The sequence below is a fragment of the Rattus norvegicus genome, chromosome 5 (genome assembly GCF_036323735.1).
Source record: "Rattus norvegicus strain BN/NHsdMcwi chromosome 5, GRCr8, whole genome shotgun sequence".
In the NCBI taxonomy this organism is placed as follows: domain Eukaryota; kingdom Metazoa; phylum Chordata; class Mammalia; order Rodentia; family Muridae; genus Rattus; species Rattus norvegicus.
Window position 1 is genome coordinate 169787199 of NC_086023.1, and position 17662 is coordinate 169804860.

The following is a 17662-nucleotide window of genomic DNA, read 5'->3' on the forward strand; positions in this document are numbered from 1 at the left end:
CTGCCCCCTGGTGTTGGTGACCAGAGACACAGGCTTCAGTGGGTCCAAAGCACTTTGTGTGACCTTGGCACCTACTTGCAGGGGATCTTGGGTGAGGTACCCTCTCTCCATGTGCTTGATGGCGTCACGAAAGATAGACAGTGTGTACCGTAGGGCACTGTCGTGGTGTCACACAGAACTAGTGCTGACCTACGCCATATGAAATCCAAACGCATAGACATGATTATCTCTGTCCCTATCAATATGGAGCCAAGCCACAGGATGGCCATAACTTCATCGGGGACCGCTTCTTCAAACCGCGGCTGCTGCTGTCCCAGACTCCCCAGGCACTCCCCAGGCTGAGCCTCCAAGGTGGGGGCATCATGCAAAGTCTAAGACTGCTTTCCTCTCAGGAGACCCTGGGATCTAGTAGTTTATCCTCTAGTCTGTATCTCTGGCCCCAGCCTGCATGTGTGATAGCACGTGTACGTGTACACACATGCTTGCACACACACACACACACACACACACACACACAAGAGAGAGAGAGAGAGAGAGAGAGAGAGAGAGAGAGAGAGAGAGAGAGAGAACCCTAAGAATAAAGACTCAGGTAGAACAGGTGGATACCAAGGGAGCTTGATAGGGACACTGCAGTCTCTGTGTCAGGAGTCCCTCCTGCTGCAAAGTCTAAAGCACTGTGAGAACATCCTTCCCAACCACCCCACCAGAGTTCGAACAGAGAACATCTTCTACTGCAGTGCCCAGCCTGTGGGTACCCACAGAGAACACGGGCATGAGGGATGCTATGTGCAGAACAATAACAACACCCTCCCCCCAACCCCGACAGAACTCCCCTGCCGCCTCAGGGTGGAACACAGGAGGCTCACAGAAGCCACAACTGGATGAGTTCATAGCTTGATCCATATCATAGCTTGACAGGGAAGGTTGGCCATCCACCCACCCTGAGGTCATGCCAGGGCGGTGGAAGAGAGAAGCCCAACTGGGGCTCCAGGGGCCCTAGGGAGGGAGAGGCTAGTTTTTCACCTCTAAGAGAGGGTGGAGTCCATTAGCAAGTGTGTGTCCCCTGGGGCCTGATTTAGGCTTTGTGCCCACATTCAAAGGACATTATCTGTGTGTCTCTCTGTTGGAAGGTTGCTTCCCCTTAGCAAAAGAGCCAAAAGATTTTTTTTTTAGTGAATTTTAAAAGTATCCAGAAGAACATTTCTCTCTCGCTGAGAGAAAGGCAGGGTGCCTGTTTCCCTCAGAGGAAAACGTTCTACCAAAAAAAAAAAAAATTCCCCTTTGTCATCAGGGGCATGTGGCATGCAGGAATTTCAGCAGAGGTTGAAAAAAAAGAAAAAGTAAGAGAAGAAAGCACCAGGCAACCTCTGAGAGGGGAATTAGAGACCCAGCAGGGCTGTGTTCTCTCATCTTCCCCCTCCCCTTGGTGTGCGCTGTGCTCTAGAGGGCTGGGTAAGGTGAAGAATGCCAGTTATCCCAGATAGTACCCTGCGTTTGTCCTCAGCTTCCACGGAACGTCACCCCTAAGATGCTCCAGCAGAATCCACACTCTTTGCCTGGAGAGTTGGGTCACCCTGGATAGACTAATGTTATTTAGGGTGGTAAGAGCCACACCAAATGCAGAATTGGCCAACCCAGAAGGACACATCGGGTCACAAATACCAGTCAAAATGGGGAGACTGTGACAGCCACTCGTAGCCACCAATCAGGTCTCCTCGGGCAACTTAATAAAACTCCAGACGTGAGTCTTATGCCTTGTCACACATCCGTCAGGAGAATGACCCCTGGGAGACAGCACAGAATGTTCTGCTCTGAGTCCTTTCCTGAAGCCCACCCTCACTCCCATCCCCACCCCAACACGGTCAGTCTTACCCTATGTTCTGTCCTCCTAAGAAACCGTCTCTGAGACCGTAACAACCGTCGGGTTTTGACAAGTCCCTCTGAGGACGTGGAACCTGGGTTTGATCTTGGGGACTCTGCATGTCGACTGGTTTCAAAAGTCTTGTGTGCAGTATTGACTGTGTCTTTATCTTTGCAGGGGGTCTGAACTCTTGTGCAAGAGAGACAGAGAGAGAGAAGAAATCCACTTCTCCAGCATCTGGGTCTAGTCTCATCCTACCTTCTGGAATATTTAATGACGATATCCCCAAAATGAAAAATCAAAGGTGGACCCCCTTTTGCTTCTAAATTCAAGCCAGCTGAGTTAGTCTGAGAATGTCCAAGAATTCCAGATGGTTGCCATAAAATCCAAGACAAGACCCAAACCTTGTTAGCTGCAACCTACACACAGGAGCTGACACTCTGGGCCAGATAAGGAGGAAGTCCGTGCCTCCCTACTTTATGCCCAGACTCTGCAAAAAAGAAACCTGTGTAGCAGGAGGGAAGCTCACACTCCAACAGATAAGGTGAAATTGTTTCACGAGACAGCTGGGAGGCAGCCAGAGACCCAATAACTTTGGCAAGACCAGACCTGAGAGGCAAGGTTATATCTGCGACATTATTTCACACCTGTTAGCCACTGTGAACCAGCAGCAGGTAGTCCCAGGTCTGCTGCCCATATAACACACAGTGTCATTTATCCAGCATTTAGCTGCCTGAGACGCACTGCCCTGGATCTGCTCTGGCTTATAGGAAGCAGCGGGCTAGATTGTTGCCACAGAGATCTCAGCAAGCAAATGCCCTTCAAGGAGTCAGGGTTTGCTCTTTGCAGGGGAACCGCAGTGAACAGAGAGATGCCACCCACATCATCATGGAGAAGCAGAGACTCCTGTGGCCTCATCAAGGACCCTGGTTTACTGGAGGTCCCTCTTGCTCACCTTTGTGGCCTATGGCTGTGCTTTTGCAGGGGAACCTCTGGACAGCTTCACGGAGGGCAAACTCACAGTATGGACATGGATAGATTCCTCCCTGGGCCTTCTTGTTCCTGTGGATGCTGGTGCTGTTCGAAACCCATCCAGTCCCCAAGAGCAAAAGTATTTGAGTGGGAAGGTGGCCTCCCATTGCTACCCACTCTCTGGTGTGTGTGTGTGTGTGTGTGTGTGTGTGTGTGTGTGTGTGTGTGTACATGCACCTTCCTGTACATGTGTATATGCCTTCCTGCATGTGTGTGCCTTTGTGTGTGTATGTGTGTGTGTCTTCCTGCACATGTGTATATGCCTTCCTGCATGTGTGTCCCTTCCTGTGTGAGTGTGTGTGTGTGCATGCTTATGCCACATGTGTGGGTGCCCAAGGCCAGAAGAAGCTGTCAGATCTAGAACTGGCAATAAAGCTGGTACTGAGCCCACTGGTGTGGGTGCTGAGAACTGACCTATCCTTCGCAAAAGCAGCGAGTTCTCTTAACTATGACACCATCTTACCAACCCTCCATGTTCTTACCCCGGCTGGCCAGAAACTCCTTGTGTAGCCCAGGTTGTTTCAGAGTTGAGGCAATCCTCTCCCCTCAGCTTCCCCCGGCACTGGGATTACTATCAAGAGACACCACACACAGCTTGTACCCCGGGTTGATAGAGGAGAGGCTTGTGGCACTGGCAGATGCTCTGGAACTTGCTTTTCCTGGGTACAGCAATGTCATTACCCAGCCACAGAGGGAAAGAAAACAACCAGTTAATGATCATCACATCTCCCGCAAAATCCTCTTCTCCGGCAGCTGTCCCTACCGTGTCACTGATGTTTACCCAAATGAGCCAAAAGGGCAAGCAGAGGCGGGAGCCTCAGAGTGAGAGGCAGGAGTAGCTGCTTTGAGGCTGACTCACCCCACGCAGCTTCGAGGTCTGAGGCCCAGTTCCCATCTAATGAGATCACAGGAGCTCTGCAGCGTCTCATGTGCACCACCCCCCGAAAGGCAAGGTACCCTCAAAATAGGACTTTGCATCTGTGTTTCTTCCTGTGTGCCCAAAGTTTCTCAAAACAGCGGTGTTTGTTTTTATTTAGCTGGAAACGGCCTTTTTGAAGCTCTGCAAACCCCAAACCTTTTATTCAAGGGTCAGGTCGACTGCACTGTGTCTGCAGAGCTGGCAAAGGGCTGGGAGAGTCTCAGCTTTTGTGTCCAGAGGATGCAGGAGCTCATGATGTGAACATTTTATGGGATGAAGGATGATGCCCTTGACAATGCTGGGGCAGAACCTGACAGTTGCCGAAGCCACGGCCCCATGACGTGTGCCATGATGTGCTTGCCCGTATGTGAATGCCAAGGCTTTCCAAGTAGACAGCAGTCCTGAGCATGCCCAGAAGCCCTGTGCCTGCCCCATTCTGTGTAGTCTGTGACATTACCCCTCATGCCTAAACTCGATGCAGGGCTTCGTGACGTTTCATCGGATGAACCAATCACATGCGAACGGCAGTTTGGGAGGGTGGGAAGCCACTGGGGAGCATTCCTGGTTGACCTGGCTGACGGTGAGATGAACCCGGAACCTCTGGTTCCCTGCAAGCAGAGGAGAGACGGGAAGGTCAGGTGGGGCCGGGGACTTTGGGAGTAGTCAGCAAGCAGGCTGTGGAGCCATCAACTCGGGCACCTGATACCAACCGGCCCTCGTCACGGATCACGAAGCGATGCTGCAAGAACCAATGTGGAACCCACAGCAGGACCCTGATCCTGACGCGTCCTAGGCTACCTGAAGCAGAAAACGGCTTCTTGTACTCAAACACTTAAATGTCACAGGCTACTGATTAGTCTACAACTAAAGCTGCCCAAACACCACAGGCACTCACCTCCCTTCTACCTCAGAACCTCAGCAAAGTGTGGGATCAGTGCCTCCTCCTAGATTCAGTGCAGAAGGCAATCCTGCTGTAGCTCAGAAGATGGGCAGCCTACAGGAAAACGTTTATCAGAACAAGCAGAAGATACTTTTAAATGGGCTGTGAGCTTCTGCGGGTGTTCTCTCTGGGGCTTTTCTATCTGTGTTGTGTTTTCCCCAACTTTTACATTTATTCAGAGTGCATTTGTGTGTGGGTGTAATGGTGGGTGGTGTGTGTGTGTGTGTGTGTGTGTGTGTGGTGTGGATATGCATGTGCTTGTGTATGTGTGTGCATGCATGCATGTGTGTATACGTATCTGCACACAGAGAGGTAACAGGATAACCTGCCAGACCCAATTCTCTCCTTCCCTTATGCTGATTTTGGGATTGAACTCAGGTCTTCACCTACTGCCTTTACCCTCTAAGCCATCCCACCAGCCACTACAACACACAAGTCAGAGAGCAAGAGACACTCCGTCATCTCAGAGGACTCCATTTTCCAGCATAAATGAAATGTGCTCTGGCCTGGGTGCCCCAGTGAATGAGGCTACTGACCAGTTACTAATCAGTTCAACATTCTCCTCAGGCCTTCAGTGTTTGTCTTTGACAAACACTGAGCAGGTGGACACACAGTGTTTAATCAGTGAACCTGTGCCGCGTACACGCATACAAAGCTTCCCCAGAACCTGCGACCCTCCGTCATTTTTGTATGTCATCACCGTCTGCCACACAAATATTATTATGAGAGCACTTAGGAGGCTGGTACGTGAGGACCACACCCATGAGGCTAGACTCCATGGAGCTGGGAGAGGAGGAAAGGAACTGGGGGTTCGGTTCCATGGCAGAGGGCTCACCTAGATGGGACTGTGGGTATTACCGGGGCTCAGCCAGCACTCCCCAGCCACTCTGCTGGATCCATGTTCTCCACAGACTCCTGGTCCATGTGAGAGACAAACCACCTGCAAGTGCTATACAAACACCATGTCCTTCCACTAAGGTGGTGCCTGCCAATCCTCTACTCCCCCATCCTGGGTGGTCAGGTGTATAGCTGATCTCAACCAAAGAAATGAAGTGGACAAGAGGATCTTGGGGATTTGGGGAGCAACTGGCTCTGCTTCTATATGGATTTGCATCTTAACACACTAACATAGGAATCAGGGAAGAGGTGTAGAAAGCTGTCCAGAATAGCTTCTCCACCCATTGCAGCTCCTGTCACCTCATGGAGAGAGTCAACTGAGCAGCACTACCAGTCCTCAGTTGTTTCTAAAGAATCCTTACTGCTCTCTCCTGGTAGGCCAGAAAGAGGTGACAAAAGGTCACCAAGAGACCTCACCTGACCTGGGGAGGTCTGACACCATCATGTTATGTAACATATCCACAATGCCATGACTCTTGTTACCTTGAAAACATTCAGAGTTCTTTATGTAACGTTTCAGTGCACCTGTATCCCCACTGACCCAACCGCTGTAAAGGGGATGAGAGAGGACTCAGTCAGCAACAATGTAACATCCTCCATCCCAGACCCACAGGGAGAGCTTGGTAATGTAAGGAAATGAGTGAAGGAGCCTTGCTCTGGGACAGAAAGAAGAGAGAAAAATTCAACCTGTCACCACAGCCTGTGGATGGACACACAACTCCAAGCTGTGGCCTACACACCCTGAGGAGTTCCCTCTGTCTTTCACAGACATCTGTTACCTGGGTCACTGCCTGGACCAGGTATTTGCAGGTTCATAATGAAAGAATTGCAGTGCAGAGAAAAATCTCTTATAAGCGTCACCTGTCAATAAAAAATCCTGTCCAATGAGCTGAGGCAGGAAATAGGTGGTGGGACACTGGCAAGAAGAGAGGGGCTTCTGGGAAATAGTAAGAGGTGAGAGAGATTCATGAGCAAAAGGCAGGAAGCAGGTTAGGACTGAAGGAGAGGTAACTAACCAACAGGTAGTTGAAGAATTCGGGTTAGAATAAAGAGAGATTAACCCGGGAACACTGAGGAGACAGATGTAAACCAGCAAGGAGCTGAACTCAGTGCAGAATAAAGAGGATTCTCCCAGGACTTGGACACATGAAGCTGACGACAGGTAACTAACTTCGTGGTAGACATAGAATAATTTGAATGGGTTAAATAAGTTATGAGCTAGTCAGGGAACGAGCCAAAGCTAATTAGTCTCAGAGTTGTTATTGTTGGGAACTAAGTGGCCCTGAAGAAAGACTGAATGTATTTTTCACATTGCAGAAGAAAATACAGACTGAAAAGTTGTTACCAAACTTTACTCATGAGCAAAATGTTTACCTTATGGCAGCTTGGAAAAGCCTAGGAAGCCCTGACCACCACTGTCTGCTCCCTGGCAGAGCTACTGTCTCTAATATGATGGACTGAGCACTCCTGACGTGGGTTGGGCCACTCATGGGTCAAGAGACTTAGACTGCAGATCTGTCCTTCCTGTCATACTGCCGTAGCCAAGGCAGATGTGCAACCATGAGCATCATAGCAGGATGATCACTGAAAAGGCTTTTTTTTCCACGGTCTGACAGAGCACTGGCTTAAGGGGTGTAACTGGAACTAACCAACCAGGCAACATTATGCCTCCAGAAAATCTTCAAAGAAAAGCTCTCCAGGCAATGGCACAGTAGCTGTGGGATGTGGTGCTAAAGAAAGAGCAGAGATGTTCAGCCAAAGTCGGAGACAAAGTTCTTCCCAGCACATGGAGGCACCAGCGTGGTCCTGGATGACAAGAGTTATTTCTCATTTGGAACTGGTGATATTCTTGGGCATGAAGCTGCCCTTTTCACCAAAGTTCTGACATATCTCATCATGTAAATCATGTCCACATCTCCTTTTCGTAATAAATTGATGATATGCAAATAAATAATTAATTTTTTAAAAAAGCAACAGTGTAAGTCACATATATTACAAAGAGAGCTGCAAGCTCCCTGGGTAGTTGTCCAGGCCTTTGTTTTTGAGGTCTGAAAGGAGTTTTGTTGCTAAGGGGCACACTAAGGACAGTTCTGTTTTAATTGACAGGCTTGGATTGTATAAGCCAGGGCTTACTACCCATGATGGGTCTGGTCTTTTTATTTATTATTCCCTCATAAAATACATTCCCTCCCTCCACTTTTTCCAGTCTCCCCCAACCCCTACCACCTCTGTCCCAGATCCACTGCTCCTCTGTTTCCCTTAAGAAAGCAGCAGGCTGCCCAGTGATGTCAACGGAACACAGCATAACAAGAGACACATGTGGTTTTAATTATATTCAGACCTAATTATGGGTCAGCACATATGGTAAATAGGAGTTATTCCCTAAATACTCATTCAGGGGACACAATCTAGTACTCAAAACCAGTGTTAGCCGCCCCCCTCACCCTGTACCCAGCTATGTTGTAGAATATGTTTGAATGGAAACTGACAACACAAGGAGAGTTACTGGTGGCAGTAGGGGAGGAGTATCTTTTTAGTGGTCTCATTATGTAGCTCAGGCTGGCCTGGAACTCACAATACAGACCAGGCTACCTCAAACTCCAACAGATGCACTTGCATCTACCAAGTACTGAAATCAAAGGTGTGTGCCGCCACACCCAGCCCAGGGAGAACATCTTATTCTTTTGTTCAGGGTATGGTGTGTGGGGAGTGAATGTAGTTCTCAACAAACGTGTGTTATTGAGATGAGCAGAGCCATGTCAGGGACCCCAGCCCCTCAGACCCATGGGAATGGCAAAGCCTTCCTCTGCTTTAGGTACAGATGTTACCAACAGTGAACCTTTTGCTAGCAACAGTTTCTTCCCCCCAGATGATGGCAACCTGAAACTGTTGCTTCCCCTTCTCATGTCTCCATGCTTTCCCTGCCTTTGTGTCCTGCCTTAAGAAGACATGGCAGGCAGCAAAGAGAGAGGCCCTCACACAGTCAGCAAGGCCCCACCCAGGGTCTACTGCTGGTGCCTGACATGACCTCACAGGCCCCATCCTTAAGACTGGCCTTGACTCTGGGAGCAGTGAGGAAATCAGAAGAGTTCCAGCAAGCTCTCGGGCATAGATCATCCTGGCATACATCTGCAATTACCAGGCTAGAGGGAAGGTGGTCCAGCTGGGCCCTCCAGTCCAGACTTACAGAAGTGCTGGTTGGCTGTGCCAGTAAGAGCACAATGTCAGGATCACACAGGGAAGCAATTGAGGGAACGCCATTCCCATCCTATCTGGGAGTGATGGGACAAGAGAGTATAACTATGTTGCTGCTGCAGAGAACAGGAGTTCAGTTCACAGCACCCACATGTGGCTAGCACACATCCATAACTCCAATTCCAGGGGGCCAGAGCCATCTTATGACCTCCAAGAACTTCAGGCACACAAGTGGTGCAGACATATTGTTAGCATTCTATCTAAGCTCCACCCCCACAGTTATCTGGCAACAGCCAGGTATGCCTGAGAGAATAAAAGAGGTTATTTGCCCCCACCTCACTCTCTTGCTCCTGCGCTCTCTCTCTCTCTCTCTCTCTCTCTCTCTCTCTCTCTCTCTCTCTCTCTCTCCCCTCTGCCCTACTACCCTCTTAACTCCCCTCCCCATGCCCTGAATAAACTCTATTCTATACTATACCATTGTGTGGCTGGTCCCTCGGGGGGAAGGGATGCCTCAGTATGGACCCACTGAGGCACCCCCTTTCCCCAGACCTCCATAGAACATATAACCCCTCTCTCCTTATCCTCTTATAACGCAATGCATATAGGCAGGCAGAGCACACTTAAAATAAAGTAAATTTTAAATAAAATTATAACAAACCAAGGCCATGAGCCTTTGGGAGTGTTAGCCTCAAAGCAGTACATTTCCTGACCGACACCAATCCCAAAGCACGACAGATCCAGGAACTGGTTGCTCCCGAGCACTCTGAAGGACAGAGAGAAATCCCTGTCCTTGCTTAGAATTAACCACAGTGACGACCTGGCAGGTTCTTTGTGTCACAGCGCATGCTGGTTTTTAATGGCGGGCTGCGATTATATTAATTTCCTTTCCAATGGATTTCCTGCCAGTCACACATCTGCCAGTTCCCTTCCAAGCGTCGTGAGTGAAGATGCATGAGGCTGAGGAGGAGGGAACGCCAACCAGGAGGGTGAGCAGAGGGCACCAGCATGCTGAAGTGGCAAGGTGCTTGGCTCCCTGCCCAAAGCCTGATCTACCAGCAGCCTGATCCGTCCATCTGTACTACTTAGTGGGGCTTTTCTGGAGACAGAGGAGACTGCGCAGTTCCTAAGTGCAGACAGTGTCTTTACCCGCTTGTCTCCTTTACTGCACTGCAGAAGAGGAGCAGGTTTGGAGAGAGCTGGTCAGGGAGAGCAGAGGACTTGAAGGACTTCAAGGATGTGAGGGAACCCTAGAGCAGTTTACTCTCCGGCCTCCAGGGTCTCATCCTAAAAATGCCAAAACAGAGATGTCTGTCTGCTTCATTTTTGTGAGTACTGTGACTAGAGAGTTCTCAGTCCAGGCCATCCAGCGGGCAGCGAGAACAGAGACTGAGGCCAAAGGCTTCATGTGTGTTTGAAACTAATTATATTTATTATCGTTGTTGTTGTCTTTGCTATTATTATTACAGTTATTTGTGAAGGGGAATAAGTGTGTCAACCTCTGGAAAGTTTATCAACCTCAGGAGAGTGTGTCAGTCTTGTCAGAGGATGCCTAGCAAGAGTCTGCTCTCTCTTCCCACCATGCGGGTCTCAGATCACACTCAGATTGTCAGATGCCCTCAGACGTGAGACCAGAGAGGCCTACTGCAAGGAAGCCACCCTTCTCAAACATGGCGGCGACGGGGGCCTCAGGGACGTGCCCTTTCCAAACATGGCAGCCAGACCCCGCGGGCATCAGCACGGAGGAAGCGCCCCTTCCCAGCATGGCGGGAACCTCGCTCGACTTCCGGCGCTCCTCCCCCCCCGCTCGCGGTCGGGGAGGCGCGCGCCGCCCGCTTTCTACCGGAACCAGCACCGTGGTGGGCACGTGGTCCGGAGACGCCGGCCCATGTTTGGTCGCGTGGTGATGACGTCAGGCGCAGCGGCGCCACAAGCGCACGCGCGCGCGCTCAGAGCCGCGCGATTGAGACTCGGCGGAGGAGCGTTGGGCAGGGGCGCTCACTCATGAGGAGCAGGAAGGTGAGGGGCCCGCAGGCGGGGTGCGCGCCGCCGAGCCTCACTCTCCCCGGGGAGCCGACGTGGGGCGGGCGCCTCTCGGCCTCGAGCTCCGCCCCTGGGAGGGGAACCCGCACTCCCCCCCGGCCCCAGGGGTGATGTGCACCTCCACCTACCCCAAGCGCGGGGCTCCAGGCTCGCTCCCCGGGGTGACGGCCACCGGGACCCGTGCTTTGTTCCCTGCCTTGCGGGCTGCAGCCCGGACTTCCTGTCCCCTCTCTCTGCCCACAGATGGGCATGCTGCAGCCCAGCCCGTGTCGTACGTGACCTGGGCAGAGGACAGGCAGTGTGACCCGAGGGAGGGTGACTGGGACCTAAACCCCAGCTGCAAAGGGCCTCTGGCCCGGCACGGTGATCCTGAAGTGTGTCAGCCGTCCACCACCGACCAAAGTCCAGGCTGACGTTCCTGCCTATTGCTGGCGTTACGCGGGCATTTGTGTGTAGCCTGGCTGATAGTAGCTGTTGCCCGTGTCAGTGGTCTTGGTTGCTGTCTCTCTTTTGCATAAGTAGACTTCATTAAGGTTTAATAGTTCTCTGCTGTGCTTTTTAGTTTTTGAGTGGCTCTGTGCTCTCGATTCCAGTGAAACATAGAAGGGTCTAACTCTTGTGAGGTTCTCTTCCCCACTTTCTGTTAGCTGTCTGTTGACAGTACCGCCTTATAATCCTTACTTTGCCATCTGCCAGCAAGGGCCCCTTGGACACTCCCCTTTGGTTAATGCCTGACTGTTGCTAGGATATTTCCTCTTTTGCCTTTTGAGAGAAGTGTGTTTAAGGTATTTTATAGAGAGGCTTTCCTTGGGGTGAGGGGGTGCTCCTTTGTATGCCTGGATTACTGATGGTGTCACTAGCTTCAGCTCGAACTCTCAGTGGTTCTAAATCAGCCCCCCAGTTTGCATCTGGAAATTCCTTTATTCTTGCCTTCCTCTTACAGGTTTTCTGGGTGTGGGTGTTCTTACCATGGTTCACACTGTTTCAGCAGAGTAGGGGGTTGTTTCTTACTGTTCTTCCAGGATTAGAAGTGCCCCCAGGAGGTGGTCTGTCTGCGTGTTTATCCTCCCCTCCTTCCTAGACACATAAGTTATTGTTTTCAACAAACAGGCGGCTTTTGGCCATTCTGTCTTCAAACACCTTTCTGGTTGTCCCTTACATGTCTGCTGGTGTGTGAGTTAAGGCCAGCCTAGGCTACTAGGGAGTTCTAGATAAGAGGCAGTTGTGTGAGATGACACCAGACTGTGACCCCGGCACCCAGGAGGCTAGGACAGACATAGTTTGCATTCAAGACCTGTCAGAGTAATTTACTCAAACTGACTCAAAAAAAAAAAAAAAATTAAAGGGGTGGGACTGGGAATGGGACAGTTGGGTGCTTGCCTGGCATGCGTGAAACTCTGAGCTTACTTCCCTGAGCAGCCTAAGCCTAACACACAGCTCACAGTGGTAATCCCAGCATTTGGGAAACATGGGCAGGTTCAGGGCCGCATGGTTATAATCTTCACAGCAAGAGGCCAGCCTGGGACACATAAGGCCCTGTACTAAAGTCAAAACATAAATAAAGGTGGGCTGGGCCCATAGCACATAGTAGGACTACCCCCAGGACATCATCATCATCATGTAAGACATGAGACTGGGGTAGGGTCGAGAGAGAGTGCAGGGGCTGGTGATTCTGTGTCTGTGTTACTGTCATCACAGGCTTTGGCACCAGATAAGAATTTGAGAGCCTTCCAAGAAAGGAGTTCACACTTGGGGCACGTTGGTATGAGTTCGCGTCCACTCAGTAGTGCTGGGTCTTGGAAACATAAGACAGGGGGACTGACTGATGATCCTGAGCCCCAGGGCTGGACAGCCAGGCTTGCATCTGGTTTATTACTGTTGTTGGTGTTATTAAGTGTTTGTGGGGGTGTGCATGAGTAGGCATGCACCACAGCCCATGTGGAGGTCAGTGGACAGCGTACAGAAGACAGTTCTTTCCTTGCACCTTTTGGGTCCTAGCTGTTGAACACACCTTGTGGCAAACTCCCTCTCCCACCGAGTCATCTGATGCTCAACCCTGTGTCTAGTTGGGTCGAACCAGCTGGGGGTGTAGCCATCTTTGCTTGCAGGTGAGGGAACGTGGGCAGCGCGGGACTGAGCTGAGCACCCACAAAGGCTCCCGGGCTGGCCCCTGCCACACACGCACTCTCTGAGCCTCACCCTCATCCAGCTCACAGGTGGAGTGCGGTCCTCAGCGCGCCTTCGGGCCCGAAGTTGCTCTTCTACCAGCTTGGCCTCTGCCGGGGACATCGCCAGCTCCACGTCTGCCAAAACAACATGTCTGGTGAGCCTCACCACACCAAGGCCTGGGCTCCGCTCGTTTCTGCAGTTGTCACTCCCAGATGTGTTGTGTGAGAGAGAGGCTGCTGCTGTGTACAGCTTGGGAAACATCCCAGAGTCCGTGTGGCAGTGCTGTTCTTTGCAGTATAGCTGATCTCTTGGCCCTTGTGCACCGTGCACGTGTGTATGGAAGTGTGCTAGTGACCCAGGCACTAAGGTACAGACAGCTCTTACCCGATTCCCTCCTGGAGCTGAGAGAATAGTCGGGGCACAAGGAAAGGACTCTCATACGGTGAGAGAAGTCTCGACAGTGTGGCTGCTGAGTTAAGGAATCCCATCCCTAAATCAGTGCTTATAATATTGGCAGCAGGCACCTTTATGCTCTAAGCTGTCTGGCTTGTTCCTTTGATGACTATAAAGTAAGCAACCTGCATTTTAAAAGAAAGAGGCCTGGGAAAGCAGCTTGCTGGAGCTCCTGGCCTCCAGTCTGCCCCGCCCCTTAGCAGCAGAACAGACGGGACCTGTGGCTTTGCACGTGGATGTCTCAGGTGGAGAAATGGGAGGCTCTGGAACTGTAAGCCCTGTGCCTCTGCTAGATGGGTCTGGTTTTCTCTTACATCTCTCTTTCTTGGCAGGCTTCCTCATCACACAAGGCTACAGACAGACGGACTTCCAAAAAGTTCAAGTATGACAAAGGTCACCTTGTGAAGGCAGAATTACAAAAAGTTGACCCTAAAAGTGACATTTCTTCTTTGCCAAAAGTGGTCCCCGTGGCCCCTTGTGAAAATAAGTTCGCAGAGGACGGTGCTGAGGCTGCTGTCCCAGCACCAGAGAACACAGCGCCTCCTCAGGGCTGCTCCAAACCGGTGAGTGAGGAACCCTCAGTAAAGGCTGAAGAGGGCCTGCCCACAGCACCCCGCAGTGCTGCTGCAGCCCAGGAGACCCATGACAGCTCTGCCAGTCAGGCGGAGCCTGTGCCCGTCCTTCAGATGGACAGCAGCGTCTTTCTAGATGATGACAGCAACCAGCCCATGCCTGTGAGCCGCTTCTTCGGGAATGTTGAGCTTATGCAGGTGAGTGCTGCTTCCTGCCTCTCCTGCAGAGCCTGGCATCAAACTACAACTCCTCACTCCCAGCTTACTGTGTGCCTGCCATGATACACAACACAGACTGATCAGTTAATACAAGAAGACAAAAAATGAGCTATGTGCTATATGGAGAAGCACGCATGCACATGTGCGTGTGCACACATAACACACGCACATAGGCTCACAAGCTGGGAAGCAGCTCTGTTTGAAAGACTGGGAAGCCAGGGCCCCTCGCTTCAGCCCCCTGGGTGGGTCTTGCACCTCACAGAGTTAGGAATTCAGATCTGTAATTCTGTCAACATGTGACCTTGTTTGTTGCTATCCGTTACCAAGGGTCCGCCGCCTAGACAGACTTCCTGTGTCTGTAACAGGCCTGCTTTGCAGAGCCGTGAGCAGACTGGTCAGATACAAATGTGGGTGCCCTGGCAATCTCACGTAAGACTGAAATCATGTTTTCTTCCCCTCTAAGGATCTGCCACCAGCCTCTTCGTCTTGTCCTTCCATGAGCAGACGAGAATTCAGAAAAATGCACTTCAGAGCCAAAGATGATGATGAGGATGCCGAGGGGTAGAAGTGGCAGGGACGGTACAGCCACTTTTAAAATTCTGTACAACATGTTCAAGAGAACACGTTGTTAACTGAGCGCAAACTTGACATGGATGTCACTGGCACAGATGCCCGGCTCCTGCGGCAGGGCCCTTACAACCACAGGCTGCTGCCCCCGCTGCTGTGTGTCTTCTTTCATGGACACACCACACCACGAGGGCATGGGGCCGGGCCGTGGGAAACAAGAATTCCTGAGTGCTTTGGTTTTGGTAACAAGCTTACTTTCCATGCCAGACTGATCACTGCAGATGAATTGTTTATGTGGAAGGACTCCTGTTTCTGAGTGAAGCTAACCATTTACCTTGTTTTTGCAAAGTATATATGAGAAGGAAATAAAATATATTTTGAAAATTACTTTAGAGGAAATGAACTGTGTCCTGGGCTGGGAGCTCTTGAGCCCATTAGCAAGCAGGAAAGGCAAGGCCCCTGGTAGAGGCCTTGACCAGCAAGTGGTGCAGCAGCCCCTGCCCTGCTCTGCGGTGGAGGCTGCCCAGGTGGCTGCTGGGAATTGAACTTGGCTCCTATGTAAGAGAATAAGGGTTCCAGGCCTTTAAGGAACTTTCAGGGAACACACACACCCGTGACCTCAGTTCCCACTGATTAACACTTGCTTGCACTCATCCCCCAATAGCTCTGGGCAATAGTGCACAGCCTTAGATGCCAGCCCCTGGGAAAGACAGCTGTGTGGTTGCCTAGGACTCGGAATCAGCACATCCTTAATCCCAGCATGCTGACCAATGGGACAGATGCGCCAGGGCCATCTTGCTTCCTTCCTGCTTTCCTTAGTCCACCCCGCTGACAGATATGGCGCAGGAAGAAGCCTGCAACAGGCCTCAGTGGTAGCACTTCTCCCGTCCTTACTGGCCCTGTGGTGTGAATACAGTCCGCTCCATTTCAGCAGTTATCCACCCCAGGGGGCTACCGGAACCCTTTCCTGAGGATCTGGAAGGGCCCATTGAGATGGAGGCAGTCACAGACCTGATCTGAGCCCCTGGCCCTGTCCTGAAGAGAACACAGGCATCCTCTGAAAGTTTGGTGATGGATGTGGGATATCAGGCCCAAAGGACACAGGGAGAGGTTGTGTGTGTGCTTACAGTCCACAGAAGCAACAGAAAACAGCTCAAGAGTAGACAGAACCTAAACAAGGCCACCGAGCTGGCACAACATGTAAGGGCACTTGCTACCGAGCTTGATGTGAGTTCACTGCCTAGACCCCACATGGTGGAAAGAACCGACCTCCGAAGGTTGTCTCCATGCCTCCACAAGCATGCCATGTGCGGTTTGCACACAAGAGTGACTTATTACAACTTTCAGAGTCTGGAAGGGACAGCACCAGTTCAGCCCCTGCAGATGGGTCCAGTTGTGGGCACCTGTGAGACAAGCACATTGTGTCTTCCCAGTGTCACACTGTTAGGAGCCAGACTCCCAGGATTCAGAAACCAGTGAATGCAGCAGGGGGCTGGCCACCAACAGAAGCTAGCAGCTAGGGGAGTGAGGGGGGCTAAAGGGAGTCTCAGGGCATGATCCAGAAGAAACGAGTGTGAGTTTCCAAGTTCCCCAGACAATAAGCACAGTCAGGCCCTGGATAGTTTCAAAGGTTAGTCTCCTGGTACCTTGCTGAAGGCCTGTTCCCATTCCAGTCTCCCTGAAGGTCAAATGGGCCAGGTCCTGGGGCAGACAGAGTTCCTCAAGGCACATGGGACCAGCTTCTGGGAGAGCTTCCTGAGAACAGGTCCTTCACTGGACTCAGGGTTAAGCCAGAAGCATCCCTAGATGCCTTTGGTGGCTCTGCCTCGATCAGGAATTAAAGTCACCCCCTCACCCTAAAGAGTTGGCAGTAGCTTACAGCACCCTGCCCCCTCAATCCTTTGATCACTGCCCTTCAACTTGTGCAGCTGAGACTCCCTACACTCTCGTGGGTCCCAGGCTTCTGCCATCTCTCACTGTGTGACAGTGACACGGGGCAGACAGCTCATCTGTGTCACTACCTATTTTTTGGTTTACTTTTTCTGGGGCTCACTGCCTACATTATCCTGGAGTCGAGGGTTGGGTGACAACTCTTATCTGTGATACTTCTCTTCGGTGCCCACCTCCACCACTGACAGGTTGAGGGCCCAGAAGCAGGAAAGCACATCCCACCTAGGTCAGTCTTCTGGCTTTCACTCAAAGCTCATTTTTCATTCCGGCTGCAACATGTGTTCTGCATTCCACTGGGGAAACAGAACCTCAGGTCAGGAGGGGTGCAGAGCAGTCCCGGGCATGGGTGACAGATGGCCACAAATGGCAAACCTGAGGCTGAAGAGAAGGTCTAGCTTCTACTTGCTGCTCCGCAGAGGACCCAGATTGGGTTCCAGCAGCAACATGATAACTTATAACTTAAAGCCCCCTACAATCCCAGTTCCAAGGTATCCAGTCATATTGACCTGGCACCTGCATCCAAGAGGTGCAGTTGCATATACTCAGGCAGGTGTGCACATGTGCACATGCGCGAACACACACACACGTCAAACTTCAGAGACCCCAGTCCTGACAACGATCCTGGTAGAGGACAGTGACCCCTGCATGTCCCAGGGTGTTTGAAATGGTACAAAAGCAGAGTAAGACACACTGAAGAGCGTGTGTCCATGACAGACAAGCAGCTGGGTCCTCTGACAGCTCCACCCGGCTGCCTGGGGCACCGCCCTGCCATCTGTGAAGACGGACTTACCTAGAGCAACTGTTCAATTTCTGCTGCCGATACCTCCCCCTTAGCCCCATCTTCCTCA

At 51.4% G+C, this 17662-nt stretch overlaps 1 protein-coding gene across 1 annotated transcript; it reads left to right on the forward strand.

Annotated features, from left to right (window-relative positions):
- The first annotated feature begins 10805 nt into the window (after positions 1–10805).
- On the forward strand, positions 10806–15251 carry C5h1orf174 (similar to human chromosome 1 open reading frame 174). Its single transcript, NM_001009711.1, is given in 4 exon segments — positions 10806–10860; positions 13094–13207; positions 13839–14276; positions 14761–15251. Coding segments are annotated over 4 exon segments (669 nt in total). The 5' UTR covers positions 10806–10845; the 3' UTR covers positions 14863–15251.
- The last annotated feature ends 2411 nt before the right edge of the window (positions 15252–17662 follow it).